The sequence below is a fragment of the Ornithodoros turicata genome, chromosome 3 (genome assembly GCF_037126465.1).
Source record: "Ornithodoros turicata isolate Travis chromosome 3, ASM3712646v1, whole genome shotgun sequence".
Lineage (NCBI taxonomy): Eukaryota > Metazoa > Arthropoda > Arachnida > Ixodida > Argasidae > Ornithodoros > Ornithodoros turicata.
The window spans coordinates 1,408,163-1,423,984 of record NC_088203.1 but is presented as its reverse complement, the minus strand read 5'-3'; the positions used below and the strand labels follow the sequence as shown (position 1 = coordinate 1,423,984).

The following is a 15,822-nucleotide window of genomic DNA, read 5'->3' as shown; positions in this document are numbered from 1 at the left end:
CATACGATTAGTTAGGAAACCACTCACGCATTAGGGGTGGCGCGCGTGTCGCGACACCAAAAACGAAATCTGTTTTTGAATGGGTAGGTTGTATCGATTTTTGCAGTGTTAATAAACTCTCGCACAAGTCTACCGTGAGGTTCTTTGCCCTCATAATCAGTGCGGAAATTATCTTTATCAACATTTTCTTCCGCAATTGTCCCGGATAACACAGGAGAGGCTCGGAAGCAGATGATGCAGTGGTGAGCAACAACCTACCTTTCAATGCAGTGTTTGAGTTTCCAAGGCTGCGCATATTAATTAAACAAAGTGCCGGAGAGGCCACGCCGTGTTTCGCTATTTGTTTTTTTTTTTTCGTGGGCTCGTGGCTGCTCCCCCAGTTTTGTTCAGGTTGAGTGGCAACAGAGGCCATGACGAAATTCGAGCGGGCTTTGGGTCTAGTGAGATACCCGGAAGTGTGCAATGATCGGAGTGAAGACGCTCGTATTTATTGAGTGTAATTCTCTCACCTGGGAGAAAGGGATGTTTCCTCGTTTTATCGGAGTTTTATCGCGTTTGTGAAGTGCGAAGCAAAACACACTTAGGTGAGTAGTGACTGGTTCGTCGTACCAAGAAATTGACAGTTCCCTGTAAAACGGGCACATTTGTACGTAGTATGCGTAGTTTTGTCTTGGCTGTTGCCAATCTTGCGGGCCAATCCATGGGCAGTCTTGTGTACATGATTCGTGAGGGCACGAAACGTTTTCACGCAACAGTTTCATGCCGAATAATATTTTTGTTCCCAATTTTCTAGAGCTTTCCAGCGCTGCAAGCAGATGTTTAAAACCATGATATCCGGTAGAGATGGTTCACAGGACAAACGAAAATGATCCTCAGATGTCGGACACCTGGGGTCGGAAACTGGGCTCCGAAGAAATGGTGACGCTCACCAAGGCGCAGCTGCAGGCGCTGTTGAATGCCTTGGGGGACCATGGTATGCTCATGAGTCGTCTTATGCTGTTGCAGGCAGTAACATTGGCCACTTGCTTTCAGATCCTGCATCCATTGGAAATCACATAAAAATTAATGACCTACCCAGACGAGAGAGTAAAATTGCACCATCCGAAGATGAAAAGTGAGTTCATTCCATCCACTAAGGTATTGCTAGATCCTGCTTATAGTGGCTTGGAACTAGTTGCTTTTTTTTTTTTTTTAAATAAGGGGTCAAAAATCGGTGTTGAAGAGCCAGCTGTAAAATAGGGTTATATTGCGTGATGTCTAGTGGCAAAATTTAAAAGAAGAGCTTGTATTAGCATATTTATGCAGTTACAACATAGTTTCCAAAGTTGCGTATTAGTCTTGATGACTGGATTCCCCTGGTCCAACAGTTTTCGGGGAAATACCGGGTTAAACCCCGTTTTTCGTGATTTGAATCGGTCATAATTCGGTGTAACCCTAAAAAGTCGGGCCCTACCTACGACGTACGCAGTTTGAAATAAATGCGAGTCCATTTTTTCCCAGCCTGCCAAACTGGGTTCGCCGCAACAGCATGGCATGCCCTCCGAGCCCAGGATCTGTGGTGACCAGCGATGCTTCACAGTTGGAAGACATGCAGAGGAGTCGTCTGTCCTCCTCCCACCCGGAGTTGGCTCCCAACTCGAGGCCGTTCTCAAAAGTGGCGCAGAAGCAGTTGCAGTGGCAGCGAGAGAGAGGTTGGATTCCCGACCTCCTCCCACACTCCTCTCTGGAACGTTGTAAACGAGGGGGGGAAAAAATGCAAATGCGAAGTAACTCGTTCATATCATTGTACAGTTGCTGTCGGACTTAACCGAGCATGGAAGGACGCGAACAAGAGTGCAGGGTTCGCCAAGATAAACTTTGGGGTTTTTAATGAAGATAAAACAAATAAGAACAGTGTCGGAAAGCCAGAGTAGATGTTTGAGGACATATTATGCCCCAAAATTTTATGTCAATATAGTTCCGATTGGTGTGTTCCTCTACGGATAAATCGTGAAAAAAAAAAAAAAAAAACACCGCCGGCTAATCGGCTATAACTGTGTTTACTCCTTCCCGTCAGATGGCGAAACGGTCGAGCGCGGTGTTGCAGACGACATCAAACCAAGTGAACAAATGGAAGTGAATGCAGAGTCGAACTCTGCAACACAGTGTTCAACCATGTCGCTATAGTGTCCTTGCGGGCCACGTGCATAGAGGTTAGGTCCGACAGTGACTCAACATAAACTCTTCAGTCGATTCAACTTGAAGACTATTCAGAAACCAAAAGTAGAAATATGCAAAGACCTTCTGTCTGTGCATTGCCTATAGCAGCTGTCGCTTTACGGCGACAACAGAAAAATCCAAAAATACGCAGTTTGTTTTAAAAATAATTGGAATAAGAAACAACGCAGGCAGGCTCACAGCGTGTTCTGCTCTGGTTCCACGTAGCCGAGATGCAAGATTGGTACCCCTGGGGAAGACCCGGTGCCGGCGCTCCTCGACGCCAACCAGTTGCTGCTGTGCCACCTCGCACTGAAACTCAGGCAAATATTTTTGTTTTTTTACGATTGCGTCGTCTTTTCTCTCAAAACCTCATTCCAGGAACGTGTCCGTCCATGCAGGTGTTGCGAGTCGAAGGAACGGGCACTTTTTCCGCGGGTGTCTATTCCGTGCCGACAACCACGCCACCACCCATTACTCAACCTCTCCTTCCGACCAACCAGAGTCCCGCGTTTGTCCGCCGCGTACCGCCTGCCCTTAGGAGCTCGGTTCCGTTTGGGGTAATCATCTCTTCTGTGTCTCATTCAAAATGGAATCTGTCCCGAAAACATGTTCTGCGCGGAGAATGTTTTACTGCTACCCGAGCTATCACACGGGCAGTATTCAATGACCATTGAAATTGTGCGAAGCGCCACGGAGCATGTCGTCCTGCATTGGATCCAATGCTCTTTGAGAAGTTGACGCGTCACAAGCTGGGTGGCACTATGTGCATTTTCAGTTGTCATTAGTTTCAATTATCGTTAAAGGGGTATTAAATGACCGTTGAAACCTCTCTTCCTTTACCAGCCAGCATCAGATCTTCATGAAGACGAAAAAGATAAAGTGAAGCGTCGCTGGCTGCAGGATCTTGGTATGTACTTGTTTACGAAGTTGTACTGCAACAACATCAGCTCACTGGTGTTAGCTTTAAGGTCGTCCTAAAAGACTAGGGTTGGGTGGGGGTTCAAATCCTATAACGGTCGGTGCATTCTGTGGTTTTTCCGCGGATTTCCGTCAGACTTTCCAAACGCACGTTGGCACACTTACCCTAGATGCCTACTAACCCTATTTCTTCCTCTCCATCTGTGTCGCGACAATATAACTGCTCATAGCCGAGTTGCCTTGCGATGCTGATTGAAAAAAAAAAAAAAAAAAAATGTAGAAAACGCAATTTTCAAGTTCAGTCTCCTACGGCCCGACTCTCTGAATGACGTTCAAATGAGCACCTATGCACTTGTATGGATAATGGACCATGTTAATTTGAATGCAGAAATATTCTTATATACAGTAAAACCTCGTTAATTCGACCTTCGATAATTGGAAAATTGGGACTGCCTGCGTGGTCCCAGCATACAAAAGTATAGGAATGGACACTCACTAATTCGGAAGCATTTGGAACGATTACGGATAAAATTTTATGCTCCCGACATTCGCTCGCAGGGCCACGGTTGGGCCTGCTGCAGTTTGCTGCAGGGCCACTTGGCCAGAGGGCCAAGTTGCGCGAACCTGACGAGACCAATCGAGGGGTGGTGCCAGTAAACAGCAGCAAAGTGAACTGATGAAGCACACATTGCCATCACTATGATCATTGGCGTCATGTGGTGTCTTCCCTTCAGCATTCGGCACAAAGCCCATCAAAACTGTGTTTGCACGTCTTTGCATGTTTGGTTTCTGTGGTCTCATGAAACTGCTTTCAGCACTGCGGTTTTGTGTACCGAGTAAGCAGTGAGGCGTGAGGCGAAAAGGCCGGAGTGAAGGAGGACGACGATTGCCGTTTTGAGAGCGTCCTGCCCTCAGAGATGCATGGGTTGGACAGTGCTGGACAAAAGTTTACGGAACACGCGAGTGGTGTATTAGCGGTGTACTCAGCGCGACACCCTAGCGGCGAGCAGAAGCGCCCTCGTTCACTCGTTCAGAGGTGGGGGTGAGGAGTGTGCTGGTAGCGACACCAAACTAAACCACTTCGTGAGGACATTCCAGCGATACTGAAACTGTAGGGTGTTGCACCGAGGAGAGAATACACCGCTCGCACATTCCGTAAACTTTTCTCCAGCACTGTTCAAATACGGGGGGTCGTTTCTGCCCGCTGTTGGAAGAAATTTCTACCAGATAAGCTGAGGATTATAGGCGCGAAATTACGATAAATCCATTTTTGCTGCGTATGAAAGCGTGCTCTTTCGAGGTACTGTCCAGGAGTAACGTGGCGCAATATCTAGAGCCCGAAGTTTTAGGGTTTAACCCGTTTCTTCCCCGAATTTGCACCCCGAATTGAAGGTTGCCTCTTTAGGGTGAAACCCCATTTTTACCCGGCAAATTCCCCTCGCCGAAACATCTGTAGCAATGCTTGTTTGGCAGCAAACGCAATTAGATCACCATTTGTACCAAACCAGTACAGTTTGTTTGAGTAATAGAGCCCAATTTCTCCCCAAATTTAGCATACTGGAAGTTTTTCCACCCGAATTCGCACGAATTTAGAGCACACGTTGATTTCCCCGATTTTTACCCCCCCGAATTGGGGAAAAAAGTATTTCCCGGACACTTCAGGCTCTAACAACATCTTTGTGTCCAGAACGACAGCGAGAGGAGCAACAGCGAAGGCGAATGCTAGAACAACAGAGGTCTTCGATAAGCAACGCTTCCTGGTGGGGGGACAACGAGTCAACGGTTGGCTCAACGGATACGGCGGCACACAGAGGAGACTCTGACAGGTTGGCGCGCCTTTGCCTTTCGTTCCTTTTATAAAAGCCCCTTTGCTTTATAGGTACTGTAAAGCAGCAGACAGGTGGTTCTACCTCGACGCCGTAGTTTTTAACAACTTGTTGCACGTAAACCTAGAGCAGCGACTCAAAAATGTGACGGTGAATGCCCGATATTTTGAATTTGCTAGCGAAATTGAGGTAGATCGGCTTAGGGCGCCATCTGGTGGCAAATAATCCCCAGTTCGTCGAGCAACGGTTTTTATAGATGTCCGAGCTCTTGGAAACGGAAACGGCTTGGACCTTGACTGCAAGCTTGCGTCCAGCTTAATGATTTTTCTCTTTCTTCTCGAGCGATTGTTTTTCTGGCGTTCTCATCCACATAATCAGGCTTATTGAACAAACCACATTCTCAATGTTGGGCAAGGCTAGTGTACCAAAGAACTTTGTGACCACGGGTTGGGCTGTTTTCTCGGGTCAGGTCCGGGCCAGGCTGTGCGGTGCGTTAGGCAGTGCTGTCTGCAAAAAACATCAATTTCCCCCAGCTAGCACGAATAAACTCCAGTAGTCTGCTCCTGATTTCAACATTTCTATTCCTTGCGGTTACCCTTACCATTTAGCTTTCCCTAGTTGTATCTCGTACGAAATATTTGAAGCGCGCAAATATCCAACATTTCAAAAACAAGTAGAGTATTTGCAGTGTTAGTACCGAATTAGGTTCGAGTTCATATTTGAAACTCCCCAAGAAATAGAATATTTTTTTAAATATTCGTATATGTATCTAGATTATTTAACTTTATGTCTTTAACACAGGTATATGGAACTACGTAAAATAAAACTTTCCCTTTCTTCCCAGTGCAACTTTCGCTTGTGGACCAGGCACGGTCTGCTTAGACGAACGTCGTCAGAAGGCACTCGAGTACCAGAGGGCCATCCAGGCCCAAGTGGAGGAGAAGAAACGAAGGAAGAACGAAGAACGTGAGATGAGGTTGAGGGAAGAACGCGAGGAAGAGTTGAGACTGGAAGAGGAACGACGTCAACTGGCACAGCAGTACGAGCTGGAACAGAAGAGGCAGAGAGAAAAGGCAGTGAGTGATTATGATACGATATATGATATGATATAAGTAGAGCCGTGCAAATATTCGAAATGTCTAAATACGAATCGAAAATCTGATGCTATTCGAATAGTACTCAAGCGAGCTATTGCTGTCGCCATTCTGCAAGTGGGCTTCGCCTCATTGCATCCAAGAGTTAGGTGAAGCCCACTTCACGTTACCGCCATTGTTTTGCTTCGTTCTGCAAGTCGGCTTCACATCATTACACTTCAGTGTTAAGTGAAGCCCACTTTACACTGCTTACAGTATTTTGTCACTAAAGTCTACAACTTCTGTGACCTCATGGTCAACGCTGTACTCTAGATAGATAATCACGATTCTACTGCATATACTACACATTTGTGTTGCTTGCCTCTTAACAATAGCATGAATCTTTTCAAACTTCGTCAATTTCGATACAATGAAAGAAATCGTTATCGCAGTGAATTTTGTGATATCAAGGCTTTTGAAGTTTGTCCGAGTCAACCGGAAGTACGAATTTTCTGAGTTAGACAATAGCTTGTGTGTAGGCTACTCTATTGTTAACGAGAGGATAGAGAGGTAGCAAGCGAGCTGGTGGTATAGATCCGTAACTTAAAAACCCGAGACTAGATAGACTAGAGACCTTGTCTGTGTTTGTCGTTTTTTTGTCCCCTAGTCTCGGGTTTTTAAGTTATGGATACCTTATTGTTGCAAGCTGTGTTATGCCAATTTCAGGAGCAAGAAGAAAAGAAGCGTCAGATGCTGATAGCCAAAGTGCAGGAAGCACAAGCAGAAGCTGAGGCAATGCGCAAGGCTCGCAGGGGGCAACGTCTTCAACAACAGGTGGCAGTCACGCAGGCCTCTGGATCATCTGCTCCTGCTGGTGGAACGGGTCTGATTGCGGAGGATTCTGGGATTGCCAGTAGCAGTGGTGAGTCTCCAAACTCGAAGGAGTTGCATTAAAATGTGTTGCTCCGTTGGTTATTGTAAGTATTGGTAGACACGCTCGAAATTTTGCTGCTGTTTCAAAGTGATGACATTTTATATTGGAATCTGCGTTGTACCTTTTTTTGAAACGTGTATTGAGGTTGCAACCTGGACCCGAGCCGTGCTCGCAGGCAAAACAATCGTGTGACCTCGACCTGTCCGGTTGGGTCTGGAACGATAATTCTTGGCCAGTGCAGTGCTCCAACAAAGGGTATCGCTCAAAATGCAACGGAGAATTTTAAAAAGGGCAAGACCCATCCCTCAGTGCAATGCTTTGTCATCTCTACAGTCGTCAGTCCATTTTTTTTACTTAAAGGATCACGCAGAAAGTTTCAATGATCGAGCAGTGCGAAAAATGGATTTGACTATAAAATAAACGTACCTTTATCCAGTTAAGTGGCCAGAAAAACTTGTCAGTGTTTTATTGATGAACCCCCTTTCATTTCCACACGATCACGTCTGCTTGTACTTCACCGAGGGATATTTTATAATTGTGCACTGACGAAAGTACAGCCTTCATCAGTTATCAATCAATCAATCAACCAATTTATTTACTCCCAAGAGTCCCTCGGGAGGGCGTTACATGGGAGGAGTGGGATACAGGAAAAAAAAAAGAAAAAGAAGCGACAAGGATCATTTTAAACAACACAATAACAACAACAACAACAACGAAAAAAAAAAAAAACTGAGCATAAAAGGTTATCCACGGACGTTATACATTACTAACAGACACGCGTTTGAACAGAATGAGTTTGAAGACTCCACCGTAGCCAGCACGTGGGCCTCGGAGTTGGTCCCACTATCCGATTCATAAAGCACTTGACGAACAATCTCATCACCAGTCATTTTGGCAGATGACCATGTTTTCTGCGTAATTAAAGTTCCCAGACGTTGTCACAGCAGATATTTCAAAGCCTCCATTACACAAATTTTGAAGGATACAGCAAATCATTACTCGCATCAACTCGTATTCAGGAGCTCCAGTCATTCTTGCTTTGCCAGCCTCTCGTTACTCAGTGACTCAGTGTAAAAACGAAGACAAGGGAGGATGTAAAACTTAATAATGCTTGTCGTAATTTCCCTTGCATGTGCATCACAACCTAGCATAGGTAAATCTCCATTGGCTAAAAAACCAGAAAAATCTTCGATGCTCCTCCTGTGGAGCTCGTTCAACCTAAAAAGTGTCGCAAAACTGTCTTCAAACTGTCCTCAATGAATCAGTTGTTGCTTCAAGGATCCGGGTGGTTATGTCAGAGGAAGAGGCATAAGCAATGCACTGGGTCTCCTTCGACGCTTTCCTGGCTACGTAGTCAACCACGTTGAATGTCAGCATGTCATAAGTAGGGCCTGACTTTTTAGGGTTAAACCCGTATCCGCCCGATATTTACCCACCGAACGAAATCTGTAAAATTCGGGTTTAACCCGAATCTACCCGAAAACATCCGGGTCGCGTGGCACACTCATAAGCGTGCATTAAAATAAAGTTTGATAACATTGCTAAACATTAGTTCCATGTTAAGACAAATTTTTATTAAACAAAAAAAATCACCCGAATACACCCGAATTCCTGACGACAGAATATGCCGTAACGGGATTTAACCCGAATACACCCGAATTTTCAAATAAAAAATATCACCCGATATTTACCCCCCGAATTTGGCCAAAAATAAAACCCGAAAAAGTCAGGCCCTAGTCATAAGTTTTCCCTGTCACGTATGTCAAGTTTGTCTTGCAAGACCCGTAGAAAAAACAGTGTTCCCTTCAAGGAAGTTGAGGTTTTATAGCTAATACCAAAGGGAACATCAAATTCTCTTAGCAACTGACGCGTTACCTCAAACGATTCATAAAACTGACAATCACGTTCAGTGGCATGCATGAACAGTGTACTCAAAGTCCTCACATAGGAGGCGTTGAAAGCAGATGACACCCGTAATAGCGGCACTCCGACTGTCGACAGCCCCACCCGTGAAATCACGTACGGCACTGCCATCTTGTCACGTAGAGAGCGTCAGTTGGACGGCACACTAGCCAATTTTCTAGGGACCATGCTGGACGCTGAGTTTCTATATAACCTCGAGCCAGCAGGTCTGTAGCGCAGGTTACAGTTTGAGATCAAGGTAATCAGGGAGTATCGAGAGTATCGAGGAATGCGGTTCGTATCCGAATAGAAACCGCGTTCAAAATGTTGGCGAAAATTCGTGGTTGTCGCTGGCTGGGTGCAAGGATTCCTCGATACCATCTTGAACTGTGACCTGCGCTACAGACCTGCAGTTCCGAAGTTATATAGAAGCTCACGGTGGTTGTCGCTGGGGGCGTACCAAGTTAGAAAAATCGAGCAACAAGATGTGCGCATTCAGAATGTCGGGCGTCGTTATATACCTAAATTTTATGGGATGTGTTACCATCTCGTGAAGATGTACGAATTATTGAGCACGTCCGAAAAGACGGCATCCCAAAAAATCGTCAAAATGGTGCGAAAATTGCCGAATCATCCAAAAAGTCTACCGTATACCGACGCTCAGATCCTGCCCCTCTTTCTAGGGTCGTTGAAGACTCCCCCTTCGACGACTCAAGTCACGACTGCCACCGTGCACCCGATGCAGAACAGCTGCCGAGCCTCGTCTTCCTCCTCGCAGCTTCCTACTTCCAACTGTATCTCTCCCTCCCAAAGGGACACTTGCAGCCAGACCGAAAGGGGCCTGTCCTCAGACGTGGACTCCCGTCTGCAATCTCCTCGGGAGAGATTTCCAAAGTTTGAGCCATACATCGAAAACAGGGTCCTGACTCCAACGAAGCTCCGGATTGTGCAGAGGTCCCGCAGACACCTCACGGCACGACCACCAGGTCGAGAATTTGGCACACAGACGGACATCTCGCTTCCCTCTGGATGGGGAGCTGGGGTTGAAAACCCTTCTACCAGGTTTGCGATTGTATTTTATTGTATCGTATTTATGTAGGTAATCCCCGCGGCGGCTACCGAGAGGTCCCCGCTGCAGGGATGGGATGGTCCACGGTAGGGGAGTATCCACCTGGGAAAGGTGTCCGTAATGGGAAGATGCAATATGCTTAAACTCCCGCACGGTGCTTAAACTCCCAGTGCAGTCCCATTAATTCAAACTTGAAGGGAGCTGCTCTGAATGAGAGCTTGATGCGTTGACAGAGGCATACCAGCTGCGTGAGCTGTGCCATATATATGTGCTTGAATTCGCTTATAAACTTACCGTTTAAGTTTTTGAACACGTCTGAAACGGGACACAGCGGACACCATAGAGACAATGCACGCACTTCTAAACTCCGCCTTCATGCACGCCCGTGATGCGCTTCTACACAAGTCGGCGCTCTTCCCTTCGTAATGCGTCCGAAATATCGAGTCCCGAAACGCAATGTAATTAGGGCCTGACTTTTTCGGGTTTTATTTTTGGCCAAATTCGGGGGGTAAATATCGGGTGATATTTTTCATTTGAAAATTCGGGTGTATTCGGGTTAAATCCCGTTACGGCATATTCTGTCGTCAGAAATTCGGGTGTATTCAGGTGATTTTTTTTTTGTTTAATAAAAATTTGTCTTATCATGGAACTAATGTTTAGCAATGTTATCAAACTTTATTTTAATGCACGCTTACGAGTGTGCCACACGACCCGGATGTTTTCGGGTAGATTCGGGTTAAACCCGAATTTTACAGATTTCGTTCGGGGGGTAAATATCGGGCGGATACGGGTTTAACCCTAAAAAGTCAGGCCCTAAATGTAATGCGTCGTCTGTTTTGGCTCTTGGAAGACAAAACGTTCTAAAATGTAGGTACGCTGAAGGCAAAATTAACACAAAAAAACGGACAGTTCGTCCGAAACACTGTCCAAAATATTGGAAGCAGAAATATATTGGCTGTATAGAGCGTTTGACGCATCAGTTCGAATTATCCGGAAGTTGGAATTGAGAGATTTTGGATTAGCGGGATTTCACCGCAGAGAGTTTGCGCCTTTGCAGTACCGCAAGCTCGGCGCAGAGCACGACACCCCAGCAGAAGACACACAGGGTGCAGCACAGTCGTCCCACTCGGGTGGTACGCAACCCCGAACCCGCCGACCGCCCCCAGTGGGGTGCCAACAACCCTGACAGGGTGTTTGTGAAGATGACGGACCGTGACCCGAATTACCACCGGCGCAAGAAGCTGCAGGAGATGCGCAAGCAACACTGGGAGCGAGAAATGGCCTCCAGGCGGCCCCTTCGCAATGCAGGGCGACAGACGCCCAGCTCTTCCTGCGTCGCTCATCACGATCACAGTTCGAGAGGAACCTCTGGCGAGCAAGGGAGGGGAAGGTGAGGGTATTTCATGCGTATCGTTACTTTTTTACTGTATCGTTACTTTTTTTTTTACAAACTGGTTGTAGTAACGAGTTATTTTTCTGGGAATTTTGAGTACTTTATGCGAAAGTAATTGTAATTAAGTTACTATGGAATGCCACAAGTAAGTACACTGGCATATTTTTTGCCGTATGTTTGCACGCTGTGAATGACTTTCGCTTCTGTTGAACTAGGTAAGTTACATCAACGAGCTCTGACTACTCGCATTCACTATTTTCACGAGAGAGCTGAGACTTAGTTACTTTTTAAGTAACTTACCCGGCTTAGTTAGTTAGTTTTTTAACCAGCTTTCCCCCCACACATTATCTTTGCAGAAGCAGTAGTCACTCCCCTTCACGGTCATTTCCATCTTCGCACACTCAGCGTACGCTCAGCAGCGAACGGTTGCACAGCATGGAAGATTCTGCAGAAGAAGATGATGATGATCCCAATCGAACTGTGGTGCTCCGGCGTGCCCCGTCGCCTCCCGTTCCCGCATTGAGGAAGCAGCTGGTGATGCAAGGCGACGAGTCCCTTCTTGCGCCTCCATCTGGGAACTCGTCGTGGGTATGTTGAACCTGGCAAATTCCACCAGAAGTGGGCACGCGAAGTAAATTCCACCAGAAGTGGGCACGCGAAGTAAATTCCACCAGAAGTGGGCACGCGAAGTAAATCCCACCAGAAGTGGGCACGCGAAGTAAATCCCACCAGAAGTGGGCACGCGAAGTAAATTCCACCAGAAGTGGGCACGCGAAGTAAATTCCACCAGAAGTGGGCACGCGAAGTAAATTCCACCAGAAGTGGGCACGCGAAGTAAATTCCACCAGAAGTGGGCACGCGAAGTAAATTCCACCAGAAGTGGGCACGCGAAGTAAATCCCACCAGAAGTGGGCACGCGAAGTAAATCCCACCAGAAGTGGGCACGCGAAGTAAATCCCACCAGAAGTGGGCACGCGAAGTAAATTCCACCAGAAGTGGGCACGCGAAGTAAATTCCACCAGAAGTGGGCACGCGAAGTAAATTCCACCAGAAGTGGGCACGCGAAGTAAATTCCACCAGAAGTGGGCACGCGAAGTAAATCCCACCAGAAGTGGGCACGCGAAGTAAATTCCACCAGAAGTGGGCACGCGAAGTGAATTCCACCAGAAGTGGGCACGCGAATCCAACACAAAGCAGTGAAATCCATCACAGTAGGACTGACTGACCGACTCCTTTCAGGCTCTCCCGAGAACGCCGTCACACTCCGAGAACGAAGCAAAGTCTCCGCCTGCCCGCAAACGTTGGCAGAACCAGAAAGTGTACGTGCCACTGTCTTCCTCCTCTCCGCCACTCTCCTCACGAAATGGCGACCACGTTGTCATCATCGAAAAACGAGGCCGTTCGGCTCGACGGGGATCGGCAGGGAGGCATCGGTCAGTGAGCGTCCACGGTTGTCGGCCCACAAATCCGTCTCCCTATTCGCCGCTGGAGTCTCCGCACGTGAGATCCTCGTCTCAGGTGAGTGTCCTACCACAGTCTCGTTGAAATGTAGTTGAGAAAAATCTTTAGGACCCCCTCGTGCATCCTGAGGTTATCACCGGCCGTCCCACTCCGCGACAGGACAAGATACTGCAACAGCTTTCATCTCTAAGACAGGTGAGTACCTGTGTAGCGAAGCCTAAGTGAGAATTAATCTCGTAGCTGATGGCTTATTGTTAGAGCCTGAAGTTTTAGGTTTTTACCCGATCCTTCCCCAAATACGCACCCCGAAGTGAAGGTTCACTCTTCAGGGCGAAACACTTTTTTTTACCCGTCAAATTCCCCACACTGGGATGCCCGTAGGAATGCACTAACTTACTTGTTTGGCAGCAAATGTAATTACATCACTGTTTGTACCAAACCATTACAGTTAATTTGAGTAACTGAGCCAGATTTCTCCCCGAATTTAGCATACTGTAAGTTTTTTTTCACCCGAATTCGCACGAATTTAGTGCACCGTTTATTTACCCGATTTTTACCCCCCCGAATTTAGAAAAAAATATTTCCCGAAATCTTGAGGCTCTACTTATTGTTGGAACGGACTTTCTGAAAATGTAAATCGCAGGAGGTGAAAAAACACCCTCTCCAATCTTCGGCTTCTCCTATTGAATTTGAGCTGTGCACACCCAATGCCATATCTAAACTAAATATGGCCTGATCGCTAATCAATGTGACGTAATAAGAGTCCACCAATCCCAGCCAGGCTTTCGGCAGCCAGTGGTAGTCACGGGCACCCTGCGCTTCGTGTCGTCTAGGGTGTGTTGGTTGGACGTGATGGTGACTTTTTATTTCTACATACCTAGTAAAGTAGGAACGGGACATCGCATCTGGGTTTGATGGCATTGGCACAGCATAATCATCAAACCTCAAATTCTACGCAACGAAGAAATAAGGGGCTCAAAATGGTCCCGGTTGACTACAGGCTAAAGCGACCAAGAAATTCCTCAGTCCCATCGAAATTTTAGGAACGCCATTATTCTGGAGATTGTATTTTGGATCATCCTGAAATATGAGTGCTCAGACGATTTCCCACGTGATGTTACGGATGTCTGAGCAATGTCCGATAGAAATGCGTGGCTCCCATACGGTCACATGAACGTGCTACGCCATAAGGCGTAAAACAAGGCACAGGGAGTTTCTTATGTTTAACACGTTCTTCAGTTCCTGTATCTTTCATGAACCACATCGGCTGTCCTTACGAAAGCTGCACAGACGACAGAGTCCTCAAATTATATCATTAAAATCACCCCGATGAAGAAACGTTACTTTGTAACTGTCCGCATGAATACTCGTAAAAAAAAAGCAGTAACTTAGTTTGGTATTGATCCTAATTATTGCTCATTAAAGTTATTTATGAAAGTATCTAGGATATTAAAATAGTAGTACTATATTATATACAGCACTTACAAAGTATTTTATGTTTATATTTACGTACGTAAAAAATTGTATTTATGCTCATCCCTGCGTGGCAGTAACGGTTACGTTTGTAACAACATCTCCGTTGTACTTTTAGGGTTTACTTCTGAAGCAACGCGAAATGGAGAACATACTACGTAAATCCAAGACTTAAGGCTGGGCCATTATGTTTGGCTGCATGATACTCATTATTTAAATCTGTTTAAGTAAGTTAATACATCTATCGATGTTTCATTGTTTTTCTGTGTTTTGTCGCACTTGCCTGTTAGGCATGTAGATATTTACGTATGTTACTCCGTCCAAGTTTGTCCAAGTATTTGTACGTGAGATTGTTGATTATTCTTGTTTGAGTATATTGTTAATGAATGAATGAAAAAGAACGGAATATTGTTCGCAGCTTGGCATAGCTGTGCGTCTGTAAAAGCGTACTTGTTACGAGTGTTACCCGAATTTCTCATACATTGTTGCTGTTTGTTTTGTTGGTAAAACTATGGGTGCAGTGGCAGAAGGACTCAGGACTCTGACTGAGATATATAATAAACTTAATCATGGACTAATCGCTAGCAAAATTGTGAGCGTTCATTCTATGATCTCATTTGCTGCAATATGCTAATGCATAACCAGCTGCATGAACATTGCTGAATGAAACACCCGTATTCATAATTACAGTGCTTGATAAAATTGCATATTCATATAGCATATGTTAGTTTTATACGTACCGTCACGTTTCTGACACTGTGACAGGATGCTGTAGCATATCGTAACTTATTGAAAAAATAATCGCTTCTCCTGTGCTTAGTGTACCTGATTCACATTAAAGGGTTTGTGACACATGCGATTCATTACATCATGAATAGGGTTCTGCGTTTTCGGGTGTAACCAGAAAAAATCTACGCCGGTAAATTTTTCCACCGTTCGGCTTTAACCGAAAAACACTGAATACAAATTCAAATGTCTGAGGAAAGATTAGGGGATTAATCGCCACACACGTTAGCGTGATGTCTGATGTCACACAGCGATGTCTTACATTGGCTGATTTTGCATGCTGCGCTGAGACGCGCAGTTTTGAAATTACGTCGCCATTTCCATTCACCGATAACTGCAGGGTAAACCATGTACTACATGGCAGAAAAACCTCCGATGAACGCCGATATCGTGAAAATCAATAAACATAGAAAAACATGTGTCGAATCCGTCCTAAAATACAAACCGAAAGTGCAGAATCGTAATCGCAAAGCGAAAAGAAAAGAAAGAATATAATTGTTTGTCTTACACATATGTGTTCGGAATATTTTGGGTCAAGGTGTTGCAACCCCTTTAAATGTATTTCGCTGAAGCAAAAATGTTAAGGAACTTCGCACTGTTAGTATAGTGCACAAGATCTGTAGCAGAAGCTTTCATTTGATAAAACTTTTGCAGCATTTTCGAATAAAATGCTTTATCAGCATAGTTTTTGTATGTCTCTTACTAGGTGTGTAAGACCTTATGCATTTGATTCCTTGAAGATGTGCGATGGACACGCATCCTACAACGTATCGGCGTACCAGCACCAC

General features: G+C 45.6%; 1 protein-coding gene across 2 annotated transcripts; it reads left to right on the top strand.

Moving 5' to 3' along the window:
• Nucleotides 1-37: 37 nt before the first annotated feature.
• Nucleotides 38-15,716, top strand: LOC135387801 (coiled-coil domain-containing protein 66-like). 2 transcript variants are annotated; one of them, XM_064616935.1, is made up of 16 exons: nucleotides 38-242; nucleotides 794-973; nucleotides 1,033-1,114; nucleotides 1,501-1,691; nucleotides 2,425-2,519; nucleotides 2,598-2,756; nucleotides 3,043-3,106; nucleotides 4,805-4,943; nucleotides 5,788-6,019; nucleotides 6,743-6,938; nucleotides 9,536-9,914; nucleotides 10,979-11,311; nucleotides 11,671-11,902; nucleotides 12,554-12,832; nucleotides 12,884-12,970; nucleotides 14,367-15,716. In XM_064616935.1, exons 2-16 carry the CDS (start codon nucleotides 844-846, stop codon nucleotides 14,421-14,423), a joined length of 2,655 nt encoding a protein of 884 aa, XP_064473005.1. In that variant the 5' UTR covers nucleotides 38-242; nucleotides 794-843; the 3' UTR covers nucleotides 14,424-15,716. The 2 variants fall into 2 exon arrangements, with proteins under 2 accessions (XP_064473005.1, XP_064473006.1); XM_064616936.1 differs by lacking the exon at nucleotides 38-242 and adding an exon at nucleotides 316-584.
• The last annotated feature ends 106 nt before the right edge of the window (nucleotides 15,717-15,822 follow it).